General features: G+C 39.4%; 2 protein-coding genes across 5 annotated transcripts in view; both read right to left on the bottom strand.

Annotated features, from left to right (window-relative positions):
- Nucleotides 1-2,985: 2,985 nt before the first annotated feature.
- On the bottom strand, nt 2,986-15,029 carry LOC118233682 (transmembrane protein 200C-like). 2 transcript variants are annotated; one of them, XM_035429530.1, is made up of 3 exons: nt 14,468-15,029; nt 13,540-13,932; nt 2,986-8,657 (listed from the first exon to the last, which is right to left on the bottom strand). In XM_035429530.1, exon 3 carries the CDS (start codon nt 8,622-8,624, stop codon nt 7,023-7,025), a length of 1,602 nt encoding a protein of 533 aa, XP_035285421.1. In that variant the 5' UTR covers nt 8,625-8,657; nt 13,540-13,932; nt 14,468-15,029; the 3' UTR covers nt 2,986-7,022. The 2 variants fall into 2 exon arrangements, with proteins under 2 accessions (XP_035285421.1, XP_035285420.1); XM_035429529.1 differs by lacking the exon at nt 13,540-13,932.
- Nucleotides 15,030-15,136: 107 nt separating this feature from the next.
- The window catches only part of LOC118233681 (lethal(3)malignant brain tumor-like protein 4), a 61,396-nt gene continuing 59,236 nt past the window's right edge, over nt 15,137-17,296 (bottom strand). For all 3 annotated transcript variants that reach the window (XM_035429527.1, XM_035429526.1, XM_035429528.1), the window contains exon 20: nt 15,137-16,650. In XM_035429527.1, the coding sequence (XP_035285418.1) occupies nt 16,495-16,650 (156 nt within the window). In that variant the 3' untranslated portion in view covers nt 15,137-16,494. The remainder of the gene's footprint in view (nt 16,651-17,296) is intronic.

Raw genomic sequence — 17,296 nt, 5'->3', positions numbered from 1 at the left:
TATTGAGGTCACCTGTGCTCTCTTGGTAAGCCTAACGTTTGGCCTATGTCTCTGACTGTTTTTTTAAATTTGTCTGTCTCATAATGGCTCCCTTGACTTTCATTGGCACAACGCTGGTCGTCATGTTGATAAACATCAATAACTGACTCCGAAGGCAATCACAAGCCTAGATTCAATACTATATACTGAACGTTCTCTTATACCTGCACTACGGAAGCAATTGAACACACCTGACTAATCAGAAACAACCGGGAAGCCATTTGACCAAAATGATTATGGTGCCCTGAAATGGGGGGACTACGTGTAAAAAGTGCTGTAATTTCTGCATGACGAAACCAAAATGTATAAAAAATACCCTTTGATAAAAACTGAGAGAGTGTACTTTAACCACCTGGGAATTATTTGATTACAAATTAAAAATTGTGATGTACATAACCAAATCATGAAAAAATGTCCTTTGTCCCAAACATTGTGGAGAATACTGTATGTAATGTAATTCCTAACTATGGACATGCTTTTGCTAATTAAAATTAAAACAGCATCTACTCAGAAATCATTTTGTATTCTATAGTCTGAGATTTTTATGATTGAATCAGATTTTTAGATTACCATTCATTTTCACACTCTTATGTGCCACTTCTTGAGATTATGGCAACCTTAAAAACACACTGATATCACAATAACTTTGATGTGCTATGATCCTCCACGGTTGGGCTCTTATTATATAAGAAATTCCATGGAAAAAGGTTTGCACTCAGACGTTCTACTGAGATAAATATAGGCTGGTATCAGTAACACTGAAGTCCAATTCCTTTTTTTTGCAGATGTGAAAAAAAAATAAATAAAATGTCGAAAATTCTGCAGACTGTAATCTTGTTTGGAATGGGTTTAATCAGATTTCTTTCCCCTCAGCAAAACCTGACACACAATTTGGGAAACATTTACGTGCATGACACCTAATAACGAAAATCATTTCTAGAGATGCACAGATTTTGACATGTCAGTAACATTTTCATGATGGGGAAATAGGACAACAGAAACCCTTATCCAGGGCAACTCACATTTACAATTATGCAAACCATTTTTTATACTGCTGAATATTAAGTGAAGTTATTCAGTTTCAGTATTACATTGTAAGCATTTAGAAAAATGCTCTTATCCAAAGACACTAACACAGCCTAAATGCATTTACATATAATCCATTTGCCCTACTGGATATTTTTTTATTAAAGCATTTGAGGTTAAGTACCTTGCTCATGGGTTTAATAACAGTGCCCCACCTGGGAAGCAAACACACAACCTTGGGAGCTGCATGCACAGGTCCCTAACCATTATGCTACAAGGCACAACACCAGGAAGAGAGGCTTGTGGGATTATTGACAGAGCCTGTAATGGTTCCATTTATTTGTGAAAATATTGCTAATATTTGATGGTATGATGATTGCTGATATTCTGACTGATAATTTTGTTTTAGGGGTTATAGAAAGAATGATTCAGAGGTGGAATTTGCCATTTTTATGAAAAAAAAAGTCTTATGAAGTTCACTGACTCATCTGCAAAATAGCATTTTTATTCCAGAGGCAGTCTCTCTGAGGAAAAGAGAAACCAAAATCATTATTTTGCACCTCTTCAAAATGCAATTTCTATTTGTGACTCAAGATAAAAGTGCAAGGCTTGAGTTCCACATGTCAAAAAGCAAATAATTACTTGGCGATCGTTAGATATTTGCAAATGCCTCTCCCACAGAGTGATGCGCCAGGCATCTGTCAAGATTCATTAGACCTACAAATTATCGCTTGTAAATGAAACTATTCATTACAGACTGGGTTTTTCATTGTCAGGACCATTTAATCGCTCTTGCACAGTCCTGAGAGCAGACAAACAAAAGTGCTTCTTCAACAACGGAGCGCTACAATAATGGCAGGCGTTTCTTTGGAGAAACCCAAGTGTTCTGGAAAGCAAGGGATGGTTCAGGGAGGTCCTAAAGGAGCAGCAACGGTGGGGAACACTGTACGTTCTTCACCAAGGCACAGACCTTGAACTGTAAATCAGCAGAATTAATTCAGTTCAAAGCAAAGCAATAAGCAACGCACTGCACAGCCAATGTAACCTACAGCTCAAAGGCCTCCTTTTCAATGGTTCAGCTCACACAGAGTAATGTCAGGTGAGTGCGCACTGCGGTATGTGTGAGCTCTAGTCAGCGAGCCGCAAAGTAAGGTCAGATGAGTGCACATGCAGTGAAACGTGCTCTCTATATATCTATATTAATCGTTTGGAAGATCTGGTTATGAACCAGATATATCAACCAGTTAGAGCGACAACTGTAGCGCTGAAGATAATGAACCATGTATCACTCAACCTAGGTTTGCCTAAATCAATAAAGGGAAACATAAGCCTTATTTATAATCAGGGTGTAATCAGAGATTCTCAAAATAAATTTAAAAATGATGCCTCTAACATAATGAATAAAAGTAGTTCTGCGTTCACAAAAGAAAACATGACTTTCCAAATGACTGTGAGGCCTTGATTAGGTTAACGTGGAAGTGGGGACCTTAAGCACTTACATATTTACAGTACATGCACAACATCATTTATGTGCATTAGGCATTGTCATGGTACATCCAGACTTTGCTCCACCCGAGATGGTATTACATAATGACTCATGCTCGAGGGGTGAAATATCTGTGGAAAAGGCGGACTAGGCACTGTTCTGACGGTAAGGTGGCTTTAAGAAGACCTGTTTCATATGTTTGTCTTTGACAGAGCAGCGGCATTGGCTCTCAGCAAGCAAAAACAACAGCCTGACCTCTGGGCTTTGCTGCTTGGAGACACAACAGGAGTTTCATTATGAGCAGACCTGCAAAAAAACATCAGGGGTAAAAAAAGGTGACAGAATCTGTTCGGAGGGGGGGGGGGGGGGGGGGGATATTGTGTATCGACTGAAAACATCTTTACACTAACAATATGTCAATTAACTGAAACATCTTGATTCAATAATTCATTTTTATTGTATATCATAAATAGCTAGTTGAAGTGGAGATGCTAACATTAGTAAAAAGCAGCTATAATAACGAGGTTAGCTGGCTAATGTTGTTTCTTTAGGATGTGATGTGTAATGTTGCTATTTAGTTATATGTCACATCACACCCTGAAGACACAAATTAAACAAACATACAAATGACAATTTCTGACACAATCTCTTACAGCTAACGAAAGTTATAGTTGCTTACAGATGACAAAATGACTAATTTTCTATAATTATAGATGTGCATTGATTAAGCATTGCAGAGTTTTCCTCCTTCCCCCTCATGTCTAATGGCCTCAATCCATTTTTTATTCCTCATTGGCTCAGTCTTTTTGCATGGGAGGACATAAAAGTTTAAATTGGGGTTTGTGGCTTTGTTATTTGTACAGACCCACCACACAACAACTTTTCACTCTTTGTAATCTTGATAATCCTCTGACTTATAATACAAACTATATGGAGCTGATTGTTTGCCCCCACCGTGGGGGCGTGGCTTATTTGTGCACTGCCTCTATGGTGACACGCGCCGAAGCGACTCACTGACTTTTTTCGAATCAGCATAAATGGGCCGATAACGTTGTGCAGAAGTGTGTACACCGCCATTTCCCTATTATGAGAAAAAAAAATTAAAATTCTCTGTTTCTCACCCAGCTGCGTGTTGCATCATTAGTCCATGCACATAAAAAAATAGCATGTGAAACCATAACACTATAGACCTGGAGAAAACATTTCCAGACAGTGTTCATCTTCACTAAACACTGACAGCATTTATACAGTATAATCTACATTGCTGATAAGTACATAAACATCAGCACCCTTTATGTTGTTTTGTCAGTCCCTTTTAACTCTGAAACAATTGAAAAGATCCAATCTGTGGCTAAATAATTCTTGAAAATATTTGCTTTCCATCTGGTTGTATGTATGAGGTCAAACTGGTGAAATCTGGTGGAATGGTAAAAACAAATGAGATAATATGAATAATTAAACATACCCATATGGCTGTAATTATGGAACAGCACATTCTTGAGAATATTACTGGCAGTATTTTAATCTAGTATTCTATAAATATGCGACTCACCCTGCCTTTCACAGATGGAATCTTCCCTCTAAAGACAGACTTTTTACCCTCACTTCATACTGAGTAGCTTTAAAAACGTATCTCAAGTGCAGGGAGATTTTCATGCAAATCGCACACTCATGCTTTGCATAGAGCTCATTTTCAGCCATTTCGCATTCATGGACATAATCTGACCTGCTCTTTTCTCAATTAAAAGGTACACATTTGCTTTTAAATTTTAGTTTATTACACCTATGACAGTGCCTGCAGCTTACTCTTGAACCTGCAAATGAAAACCAACATTTCCCTGAATAAACACATTTCAAACAGCAAGGTTTCAAATTTGCAGACAATCAAACATTAAATGACACATTCTTATTATAATGTTCTAATTAAATAGTGGCTAGTACACTATAGCATTGTGCTTTTTAATTATTCATTCCAAATGTGTAGTTAATTCTGCACACATATTGTAACCTGTAACCAATTGCAAAACTGCAATGATAAACCTACTCTTTCTTACTGGGGTTTTAATTGTTAAATGTAATGACTTCAGCTTTTGTGCTGTATAGCACTATTACTGTATGCAAATTTGTGACTGTTTACAGTAATTAGCTGTTCTAATTAATGAGAAAATTTCAAAATGTAAACACAGCAAAGAAAAAACATTTGCCTACTCTGAAAACACACTGAAATGCACAGCTGATGTGAGCTTCTCTTTTTATTAAGTAGTAAAGAAAGAATGCATTGTGCTCACATGGAAGAGAAACATGGAAGCAATGCTGTTATCTGAAAAAATGGCTGTCACATTTTCATCATTATTTCTGTGCTACATATGTACAGGAAAAACATTTTTTGTGTCACTATGTACTTTTTGTATAACCGGTGCTTAGTTGAATTCTAATTTGTTTAGGGGGCACATCTAGTTTATGCACACATCTGTGCAAAAATACATTTATTTCATTGAATCTCAATGGCTTGCTCATAAAACAAGGACTTGTGGAGCTGAATATATATTCCAATCAAGAACTACTAATTCCTTGGTCAAGAATGTCAAACATTTAACAAAATTCCTTATAAAAATACTTGCTACTTACTACCAATGGTATTTGTTTAATATTAACAATACTAACAGTTTTTCGCCCACTGAGGAAGAACTCTGCCAGTGTTTAACATTAGTGGAAGGCTCATGAATTATATCACATTAACAAAGAAAGTTCAATATATAGACATTGGAAATGTTTTAAACTAATGTTAAATATTGAACCTTCCAGTAACATGTAAAGAAACATCTATCAATAACACGCCATTTTTCATACTAGTGACACTAATATTTGCCAACTCAAGGTACCAGTCTTCACAAATCCAAAATCGCTTTGTGTCGTCAATGATTTATTTCCATGTTTCGTATACTCACAAAAACATGAAAATAAGTGCAAATATATCCTCTTAACTGAGACTTTGAAAATACTGCGAAAACCACAGAAGTCAGGCTCATCCAACTAGTTTTGTTTTCAACTGAACACTTTGATTAAACAAACTAGTGGCAGTTGTAATACGTATTTTCAGTGAACTATTACATTGATAGATGATGTTCAAAATACCCTGATTATTTTGAATTGTTGGAAAAAATACTGATTATTAGTGTCCCAGGCAAGAACATCACACAAACATGTTTCATACATACGTAGTACCAAAGGATGGGGCTAAATATAGATTTTGACCCACTTGAAAACCTATCAGTGGTAAAATAGTAATGGTCAGGCCAAAGTCAGAATATAGATAGATTTCTACACAAGCAAGCCAGGCATTTTAACAGGAAAAATATATATACATATAATTTCAAAGCATGATACAACTTAATCATTTAAAAATTAAATCACTGTGCAGTGACAAAAATACTATGTTGCTTCCACAGCAGGAATTAATTGTTACATATCATATTGCTAGATTTCATTTCAAACATACAGTATGAAAACAGTAACTGGCAGCAAAAATCTGCCTTCTGGCACACACGTAAGAAAAAAAAATTTTAGACACCGTACGTTCTATTAGGACTTAAGTTTTGGTTCAATTAAAGTTCTAAAACTAGTGACAAGTTTAAATCTCATGCCTTCAATGAGATACTGATTTGAATTATTCCAGCCCTTAGACTGAATCAGTCCTTATGCTAAAAAACAATTACAATCTAATGAGAATATCACTTTTAACTTATAACAAGGAAAATACTTGTCCTTCACACTCCACGCCTCCATTTTCTCAAAAATTATATTTTTTGCTTTGAGATTACAACAGTAATGCCCAGCCACCCCATCCTCGTCTTCATGGAAAAGTTTTACATACCAACTTATACAGTCACTTTGGCTGAAAATATTGCAAATACTTATTCATAATGCCTGTGAAAATCCACTGTATATATTACAAAACATATTAACTACTGCCATCAGTATAAGTAATTTTGTACATATACTGTAAAATATATTGTATATATTGTACAATACAGCATATGAGTAAAACTGCATATATCAAGGCAATAAATAATATATTTTACTATATATATATATATATATATATATATATATATATATATATATATATGAACATTACTTTTTGCAAGGGGAGCCTTTGAACTATGTTTTCTACCTGCTAGACAGAACATCAATACACTGATAACACCAAATAATAACATTAGATAAGCAATTGCAAACTCAGAATTCATTTAATTTAATAATATATGGGAAATCAAGTGTTGTTCGGCTTCCAGTAGCAGACATATATTTCAAATTGATTGGGCCATTTTCTTGATCAAAGGTATGTAGACAACCTCATATGGGTTTGTAATTTCAGTCAATGCATCGATGGGTATTTTACACTGCGTCATTTAGCGGTCCCCAGTAACCCTTTTTACAAAATTGTGCAAGCAAACTTTGTGGAGTCACTTCAAATGCCAGTGCTCTCGAGTTCCCCGTCCTCCTCAGAGGGATTTGACTGGGAGATCATTACCAACTTTTCCCTGTTGAAGTATTTCCATGGCGACCCTCGAGGCGGCTTGTTTGAGGCTCCCGCCCCGGGGTGAGGCGTGGCCTGCGATGCTTGTCCCTGAGATACCCCTTCGCCCGTGACCGTCATTATAGGGGCGCCCGTGTCGGACGACTCGAATGACTCCCCTCCCAGGTCTCCCAGCTTAATGTAGCCCTTGCTGCAGGACCGGTCCAGACGGGGACAGCTGAGGCGCCGGGTTCTGTCCCCCTGCCCCGACGGGGAGGCGCCCGGGTCCACGGATCTGGAGTAATCCGACAGCGCGCTGAGTGACACGTGTGACCCTATCGGCCTCAGCCCGGGCGAGGGGGGCAGGAGCTGGGCTTGCGACCCCTGCAGAGATGCGCGAGGCGCCCCCTGCTGTCCGCCTGAACCCTCCTGTGTTTCGGCCGAGCCCTGGCAAACAAAGGGGCCGGCCCTCGAGGACTCCGCTTTGGTTTTGTCTCCACTGCCGTCGCCACGGCTACAATCTGCCTGCACCTCCTCGGGCGCGCCGCCAGCGTCTCCCCGACCCTCGCCTCCCCCCAAGCGTTTGGGCTCCTCCAGCACGCAATTGTTCAGTTTGATCACTGGGAGAGTGAAAGCGTTCACTGAAGAGGTGACTATGGTTCTGGTCTCCCAAGGCTTGGGAACCGGGGCCCGTTCTATGGTCCGGTTCTGGTCCCGGTAGATGCTGTAGACAGTGTCTGTGAAGGTCTGCCTCTCGCGTGAGGAGCTGCTCCTCCGGCCGAAGGGCCTGGGCCCAACCCGCTCTTGCGCTTTCCCCGAAACCGTGGAGGGCCAGGAGCTACGGGCCAGCATGGCAGCGTTGTAGGCGGGGCCTGGCTTCCCGTCTATGCTCCTCGACTGCACGTAGTTCACAAATCCATTGAGTGGTGTGCAATCTTTGGTGCGCAAACTGTGGATGTCGATAACGGTTGAGTAGATGTCCCTCAGATTGATGATCTTAGTATTTCTGTCCCGGTTCTCATGAAGCACGGCGTTGGCGCAGATGAAGAGGAATATGCCGACACCCATTACCAACGGGCCAAAGACCTTGAGTTCATCTGAGTACAGGCACCTGGCCAAGAACCTGTCAATCACACCTAAGGGAGGAGTAGCTGTGTCAGTTCCATTAGTCTGGCTGTAGTTCACCAGGTCCTCACTCACTGAGAACCCAAGCGTACCACTTACTGTCCAGTTGTTGGACTCAGGCAGAGTTCTGTTGAAGCTGCTCTGATGTTTTTCCACCTTTCCAGACAGCTGAGGTTCTGGGTAAGCCAGACTTTCCTTTGGCCAGTAGCCCAGCATGGCCATGGCCACGCCCACCAGCAGGATGACCACGCCCACGGCAGCCACCAGCCCCGAGACGGAGAAGAGCTTCAGTTTGCCCTTGATTACGACCACGTCGTTCTTCCTCTTCTTCTTGGCTTTTCTCTTCCGTTTGTTCTCGGCTCGGTTCTTGGCCCGGAGCGAGTCCTGGCGCCTAGCTGATATCCGCAGCAGACCCCCGGTGGCGATCATGATCAGGATTGTACTACGGGGCTGTCACTCAACCTGGGGGAGGAAAAAGGAGGAGATGGTCAAATTGAACACAGGCAACTCCTTAAAACCTTTTTTTGGTTTGTGGAAACAAAATATTCTACATTGTATTCTAGTTATGCTCAGTTACAGACTACATTCCTTACACAGAATGTAAATAATGGTATTTACCTGGACTGTGTACAGTTTATGAAATTAGACTTATCGCTTTTGTAAAAATTAGGCTATACGTGGATAAATCATGAGTGTGGATACAGAGTCTGAAATGTCATGCATAAACAATATACCATCAGAAATACTGACACTTTGGCGGTTGACATTGCTGGGACAAAACAATTATATAAATTGCGCTTTCTGAAAAAAAGAAAGAAAATGAGAAAATGGCAAAAACTTAGTCATAACTGCTATTATATTTATGGTTCAAATAATAAGCCCATGAGCAGGCCTAACATGCAAGGATTGAGCACAAAATTGTGCACTTAAATTATAACTAATGTTGAAAATGCACCTTTCCCAATGTAATTTGCCATGTACACTATTGCAATCATGCCAATGAAAGCCATACTTCTTTGCAATAAAAATTGTAATGCATGTGCGCAATGCACATAAACCACCACAACAGTGAATCAAACAGCAGACAACCTTCTGAAAACAGACTGGCACAAAATTCAGATCCATTACCAAGGGAGAGTACTTTGTAATCACAATGAGTGTTCTTGCATTTTTGAGAGAAAAGAACAGTCTGCTTATCTTTGATGATGTTTTCAGTTAGAGGAAATGGCCCCTTGGATGTAGCATTAGCTTTCTCTACACCTTGCCTGTGACAAGGGGAATAGGGGGAAGCACCAGCTGTCTGATCCAATTAACAAAGAAATACAAGTGGGTCTCTGCCCAATTTACCCTCTATCCCATTATGAAGCCTGTCTGAAGATCTCACTTCAGTTCAGCTACATCTTTGAGGGGATGTGTGTGCATGCATGTGTGCATGAGTGTGTACAGTACGTGTGTGTGTGCAGGTCCCATATGGAAAAATGATATATGGACATATATGGGAACTACAGGTATTTTAATGTATTTATTTATTATTTATTTGTCACACTGAAAGATCTTTAGACAAAATGTAATATTAGACAAAGGAAACCTGAGTAAATACAAAACACGTCTTTTAAAGTATTATTTTCTTTATTTAATGAAAAAAGTTATGAAACATCAATCCTACAATCTAAGCCACTGTGAATACATGCTGTTTAGTGTTATGGTCTTAAACAAGCAGAAATATATAGGGCATATAGGAGAAAAGGTGAAGATCCCATTTGCCCAGCACTCCCAATAGGACCGCTGTTGGCTTGTAGCAAGGGGAACTCTGTGATTAATGCTGTACATTAGCATAAACATTACTCCAGGAAGCAGACATTATTTTACAGGTTAGAACTGATCCCATTTCTCTGCACCACCCTAATTTATCAAGAGTGAGCCAGCTCTCCTCAGCCCATGCGTCGCTATGACAATGACGGCAGAGTAAACTGCTTTAACCCAATCAAGGCTGAAAGGGTCAACCTGTTACAGGCAATATCTACACAGGAAACGGGTGGAATCAATCATAATGTGATGGAGTTTGCACAGCTAATGTCATAGGGCATCAGCATAATCTTTACATATAGCTAGATAGAAACCTTATGTCACAGCATGAAAGAATATATGACTTCATCAGACATTGTACATATCTGACATCAAGTTATGATGTAAACCAGAAATATTAAATATGGAGTACGTGTGCATGTAGGCTGTTTTGGAACATTTTCTTTAACAATGATCTTTGCTCAACATATTGTATTTTGTGATCCAGCCATGTGTATAGGGATCCATCAGATATGATTCATCACCCTCTACAAAGCTTCAAGAGTCAATGAAGCATGGAGTTTATAGCCAGACTATAAATAGATTAAAATGTTTAAAAAATAGAAAAATATGAAAGATAGTTTTGTGTATAGCTACCAATACTGCTGAAGCCTAATATTTTCTTAAAAGGTAAATGCCTTTTTAATTCTGAAATACCACATTTAATCATCTACACAATTTGACTCCGATTTGTGTCTGATGGCATCATGAGTGTATCCTTTTTACTGGTTGCCTAATAATTTTGGCCTCAAAAGGGCGCTGACCTCTCCCATATCCTTCTGCAGCTGGAAAGCTCAAACGACCTTCAGATATCATTGTCCGGTTGATCCATTTAATTCTCCTGAGGGGAAATCCAATGGGCACCAACTCACATGTCAGAGACATGTGTGTGTGTGTGCGGGGGGGGGGGGGGGGGGGGTTAGCTATGCTTCTACCCCTTGGTATTTTCTCCTTAGAGAAAACATTAATGGGTAGCAGCATAGCATAATAATTAGGGAACTGTGCTTTTAACACTGAGGTTGTAGGTTTAATTCCCAGGTGGGGTGCTCCCTTTGTACCCTTGAGCAGAGTACTTAACCTGGATTACTTTAGTAAATATCCAGCTGTTTAAATGGACTGAAATGTAAAAATGCAATCTGTATAAATCGCTCTGGGGAAGAGCATCTGCTAAATGCCTAGAACGTAACGTAATTAAGGGATATAACAGCAGTGGCAAGATTTGGTTAAAATTCACAGCATGCCTGCCCCCCCCCCCCCCTCTCTGGTTTTGAACCCACAGCCACGAAAGTAATTTTTTTGATTAAATGAATAAATATAAACAATAAGGCGTATTATAACAAACGTGAGTTCTCAAACATTTGCAGTGAGTCTGCCTTCCTGACTGGCTGGGGAAGGTCATTCCACCATCAGGGGGTGAGGGCAGAGAGGAGCCAGGCTGTGAGGATTGGTTGCCAGATGCTCCTGGCACTTCAGGGACCTGAGAGCTGGGACTCCTCCTTCCTGCTCTGTCCTTGTAGCAGGGCTGCCACCAACTGGCCCTGCTAAAAGCACAGGGCAAGACTCAGGCCCTGCTCTCAGACCTCTAACGAAGGTCTAAAGAAAGGGGCACCGTGCAGTGCATAGAGGATGTTACAGACAAGCAGGGGCTGCGGGTTCAAAACCAATCAGGGACAGATGTACAGTGACTCCGGTGCTTGTGCCAAACTAAATCTTTTCACTTGCACAAATATATTGTTTACAGTGGTGTGTGGCTCACCTTTATAAGATAATGTGGAAAATCCGGATCCTAAGCCTGTTGCTTAGGCCACCCATATTTATTTGAACTGGAACACACAGACAAAGAGCTAAATCAAATTTGTATGCATACAGAATAGGTAAGTAAGGTAGGTCAATTCTGCAAGTTGAAGCGGAATTATTTTGAAGCAGGGGCGTAAAATGCTATCAGAACCGATCGGAATGATGGAAAATACTACAAAAATAAGGCCCAGGTTGAAAAAACATGGAATTATCCTTTAAGCAAATACAAGATCATTTAAATTTTCCCTGCAGTTGCATTTATTGTTGCCCTATTTTCAAAGACTTAAAACACATTTAGCTCCAGAATATATTTGAAGAATTATGAATTTAATGAATCTCATGACACTGAGGACCTTCACAGAAGGCACACATCTTTACAATGATAATGGTCGGCACAAGAACACCTCTCTTCTATCTCTAGCTGCAAAATGCCCGAGGAAACATCAACATGCTTAGGCCCATAGTACAGCATGGTTCACATTCATATATAAAATAAGTCTAAAACCTTAAGCATTAAACTAAGTAAATATTTACCACAAAAATGTAAGAAATTAACAGACACATTGAAAAAGAGAACAGAAACAAAACACCCTCCATTGAACTGAGTAGAGATCTTCTCGACAACTACCCAATCAGGACAGTGAGCAGGGGTAGGGGTGTATTTGAGAGTGAGAGAGAGGAGAGAGAGAGAGAGAGAGAGAGAGAGAGAGAGGAGCTATTATTTGCACACGAACTCAACCTGTGTTTTAAAGTTTCAGTATAATGCAGTGAAATATTGCCATATTGCCCATTAAAAAAATGACAAAAAATGTCATATCGTCGCGCCCTAGTAGTGTACGATTAAGCACTTGAATCAATATACATTTTGAAATATAATGATTTTTGGCGCATTGGACATTGGATTGGATTCAGAGAAAAATAAATCAGCATCATATAATAATTACCCTTTGTACGTAGCCTATTAAAGTATGTTGTATACAATAAACACGTGATCAAGGGTCCAAACTGTCACGACTACGACTAAAATCGAGGCTAGATATTGAAATTCGCTTACAAATGGATTTGCTCCTTGTGTCGGCGAGTTTTCCCACTAATGCGTCACAATAAAAATGTATGCGCAATTACTATGCTTATAACATGTAGTCACTTCTGCATGCCAACTGAGCATCACCTGTCTCTGACCACAGACCTGCAGAACCGTGGTTAACGGAGAAGAATGGCAGTCTTAGAACGTAAAAATGCAGAAGGTATATGCACGCACTGTATTTGACAAGATATACTCTAATCCGTTCGGTAGGCTATTACATTAATATGCAATACTCCATTTTCCAAATATGAAATTCTGGGAGCTGACAGGTATTGATATACAGAGTATATTTAACATACTGCAAACTCCAATACCTGACATTTCGCAATAATTATGGTTTGCCAAATGTATGAATTCGTGTCATTAAGTTAAAATTTAAGCTGTCATTTAAAGATTCGCTGTCGTCTAGTATTTGACTATAGGCGATTCCTTCCTGTTTAATGTGAATTTATATATCATCAGTATGAAAATAGCGGATGCTAATATTTAGGCTATGTAAGTTTTGTTCAAATTCAATAATTTCAGACATGAATCAAATGGTCTTTCGTTGCTCCTCCGAATTAAATCAGTTGTGGCATTCAAGGGTAGGCTACAATAACGTACACGTGAACTTACCAATGACCCAACGATAAGATCATCAAGGGAATAAAAAGGAGTTAAAATAGGAGTAAAAAATATAAAAATACAAATATGAATTCAGCAGAAAGTTTCTTCTAATCCGGGCGCCTCGTGCAACGGCGAAAAAGTCAGCTTTGTATTCCAAATGACAAGGCATCTGGAGGGTCCTCTTCAGCAAAGAGCTAACACGCCACATGCAGTAGTTCCCAAGGAGATTCCAGTATTTCCAGAATACATGCCTAAATCCAGCGCAGACAGCTCACGTTTGTTCGGTGCGCTCTGACGGCTGTCATAGGACTGTGCCATGAGTTTTGTTATGGTGACTTTCGTGCTATTAGGCAGAGATGTTGGGGGAACCGCTTGTGCTTCTCTGAATCTTGGCTGTCGTTGCTATGGTACCACAGAAGGCGACAGGCGGAAATTTAGGAAGGACACGCGTATTTTCTTAAACATAATCACAGGGACAAAATCCGATCAAATCCCTATAATTCGGTAGCGACGTAGTTCCTGCACAAACGACTGTAAAAAGATGTGAACGACAACATCTCGTCGCGACTGGCGTTCAACACTGCTACGAAGAATATTAAACGTGAGAAAGTATTACTCGGCTTCACTAAACAGCTGCCATTAAACTCACATTTGAAAGTGGTGAATGTTGCATACATACACAAAGCAAATGGTTGTTTATAGAAATATCCATTATCAATTTAATAAGGTTTGTACATCCATGTGGTTAAAACCCCCTATTTAAACTGAATGGAGCAATTCAAGATTTACCCTACATAATAAAAACCCATATCTTCCATGATATACACACTATTACCAGTTTATAACACGTCTTAGAGATATATTGTTTAACGTCGCTGTTTCATCATTTGCCGTAGGCTACGCTGAATAACCGTGGGTACAAAGGTTTTAGCCTTACCAGAAAATGAACTCCAGGACCACTCATACTCCAAACTGTAGGTCTATCCTCCTCGGTAACAGTGATCCACAGCTTTAAAATCTGAAGCTGAGAATAGCCTAAATACTCCAGCGGTGTGGGACCTGGCAATATTCCCCTGGGGGTGGGGGTGGGGCACATGTGCGTTTGCGCTTTGAAGGAAATTTCATGGAGGATTTCGCAGTACGTTGCTCCAGCGTTACTTTAGAATAATTTTCTACGATAGATAAATGTACCTTTTGTTGCGTTTTATTTTTCAAATTGCTGATTTAAACATTGTTGCAGTGCATTCATCTGTCTCTTTAGTCTAAAATCATATATAGTTAGGAACACAGTATTTTAATTGTATTGTCAGCCAAAGCACCATCAAGGACCAGGCAGCAAGGAAAACCGTGACAGACCGAAGCTACAAACTACACAGCATTAGAGAGAGGTGGGTGTGACAAGTCAAGCGATTGGTTCAAACAACAAAGGAAAGCTGACTATACCTGACTATACACCTACCTATTTTTCAGAGATTGCATGTGTAAAATACCTTAACATGCGATTTTTGCACCAGGAAATCACAATACAGTCGGATTTTAAAAAGGAAACAAAAACAGGCCCTGATTATATTTACATTTTTTGTGAAAAATGACGGAGATATATATGTAGATTCTGCTTCTTTAATAAGTCGTGATCTCAAAGTAAAATTCACCAGATGAATGCAAAAGTTCGCATCTACATGTATGTACAGTGAATATGGTAATCGGGTTACTCCGAGAAGATCAATGACCTAAAGTTAACGACAGACTGATCTATGGTATTATAAAGAAATTAAGCTAGTTACAAAAACAACAAAACTATCTGCACTCTACCCCGAATGTAGAAAAATCATAGAAAAAATAATGAAAATTACATTTAACAGAAACATTCATGAAAATTGACTACAATTTTAAATTATTGTAATAAGTGGCGTGGTATTTTTGTTCTCCACAAAAACAAAGACCCACTGATTCATTAAAAATATGTCATCTCTTTTTGGATGGTTCTTCTTGCTGTGTTTGTTCATCATTTATGCCAGATCGGGCATCTGCTAGAAAATAAATAAGACTGTGTAAGAAATGTTACAAAGTTCTGTCACTTTTGATTGATGGTTCAACTTTAATATTCAGAACTGCTATAATACAATTTGTAGCTATTCTTATGATATACTTGAAAAATAATTTATTTGAACTTGTAATATATTATAAAATAAATTCTGTCACAATTTAACATGTAAATACTTTTGGTATTTCAGTGTCACATATTACTTATATTCCAGAACTCTACACATTACCATTTCACAATAAATAAAAGTGAATAAGTAGATATGGTGAAATTATAGAGCAATTGTACATAAGAGAATTAAGTTAAATCAGACGGCACAACAAATTAGGGCACTGTGTAGTATAAGGTCAGTAGCAGAGCTTAATCAGAAGTTAACAGCTGTTTGATTTTTACCTGTTGTGTTTTGGAAAGAGCACCTTGAGAACACTACCAACAATGTTACACCTACAGTAACATTTAGTGCTCCATGATTGTCATTTCTACCATCCTGTGTTTGGGAGGGAGGAGTGGGAGCAGTTAGAAAATCTATAAACACATTAACAGAGTAGACCACAGCCCTTTGTGGTTTTCAAGACAAACCTTTGAGGATTTGTCGAGTCAATAAACACAAAACCTTACCAGGTGTACGAAGACACTGGTGTGTTCCATTGACTGTCCAGTGCAGGACAGCTGTACTCTTCAGTCTCACGGTTACAGCAGGAATTCAATCTAACCGCACAGTGGGTTGTCCTACACTTTTAATAACACGTTTTACTAATAGCACAACAGCTTAGGTTATAGTCAGCTACTGCCAAACTTACTATCCTGTGAAAGTAACAAAAATGTAAGAACTTGAAAAAACAGTTCAAAGCTACTAACAAAATCACAATATGGCAGGAAAAAAGCCATTACTAAAGTTGCTGGGACTGAGTGGGAGTGGCTCATGTGTTGGTGTCAGCGCTTCCTGATTGGTTGTCCTCTGCATTCCTGAACATGAGAATGGAGTTGTAGATCTTGAGAGCCGGGCCCAGCTTCACGCTCATGATCTTCACGATGTCGCTTTGCGTCAGCAGCAGGAAGGACTTTCCATCTATCTGCTGTGGAGAGACAACAAATCAAGATGACACTCCAAGCAATCAGTGTGTGGCTATGACTGCATGCATGCATACTGCGGTAGGAAAGGAAGAAGTAAATTAATCCTGATATCCCAGCATGAAGCCTCTTACTGCAGAACTACCCATCACACCATCTGTCTACTGCCAAATCAAATCATTCATCATGGAGACCTCTGCATGCGCTTATAGCAGTGGACAGTATGACGAAGCTGAGCCGTTCTAGAGTAAACCCTAGCCACGGATATATGTACAGTAGACCTTACATATATACTGGTCTAAATCCACTGAACGTAGTTTTGCATTGCAAACTGTTGGGTGATTTACACTGGCTGGTTCGTTGCAGTGTTCCTTTGATGAAGGTTCCACAGGTGGCAGCCAGCTTGGAATTGTGCAACACACATGATTAGCTGTTTTTCTGACATGGTAATAAACTGTGTTTTTTACTCTGAAGTATGTACACTCAGGGTCTACTGCACGTTGCTGCAGGGTATCACATCTTTCACTGCAAGATGGCCAGGGAATGTTGAAAATAACAAAAAGAAGTGCTAATGATATTACCGACACACTCATTGAAAAAAATATAGGTAATTAAATGACATTCCTCTGGTAGCACTGCTATATTACAAAT

The sequence above is a fragment of the Anguilla anguilla genome, chromosome 8 (genome assembly GCF_013347855.1).
Source record: "Anguilla anguilla isolate fAngAng1 chromosome 8, fAngAng1.pri, whole genome shotgun sequence".
Lineage (NCBI taxonomy): Eukaryota > Metazoa > Chordata > Actinopteri > Anguilliformes > Anguillidae > Anguilla > Anguilla anguilla.
The sequence above is the reverse complement of the archived record's forward strand: the minus strand, read 5'-3'. Positions and strand labels throughout refer to the sequence as shown.

What these genes read in the sequence shown, in the direction of transcription:
- LOC118233682 (XM_035429530.1), bottom strand. Translation starts at nt 8,624, where the DNA reads ATGATCGCCACCGGGGGTCTGCTGCGGATATCAGCTAGGCGCCAGGAC.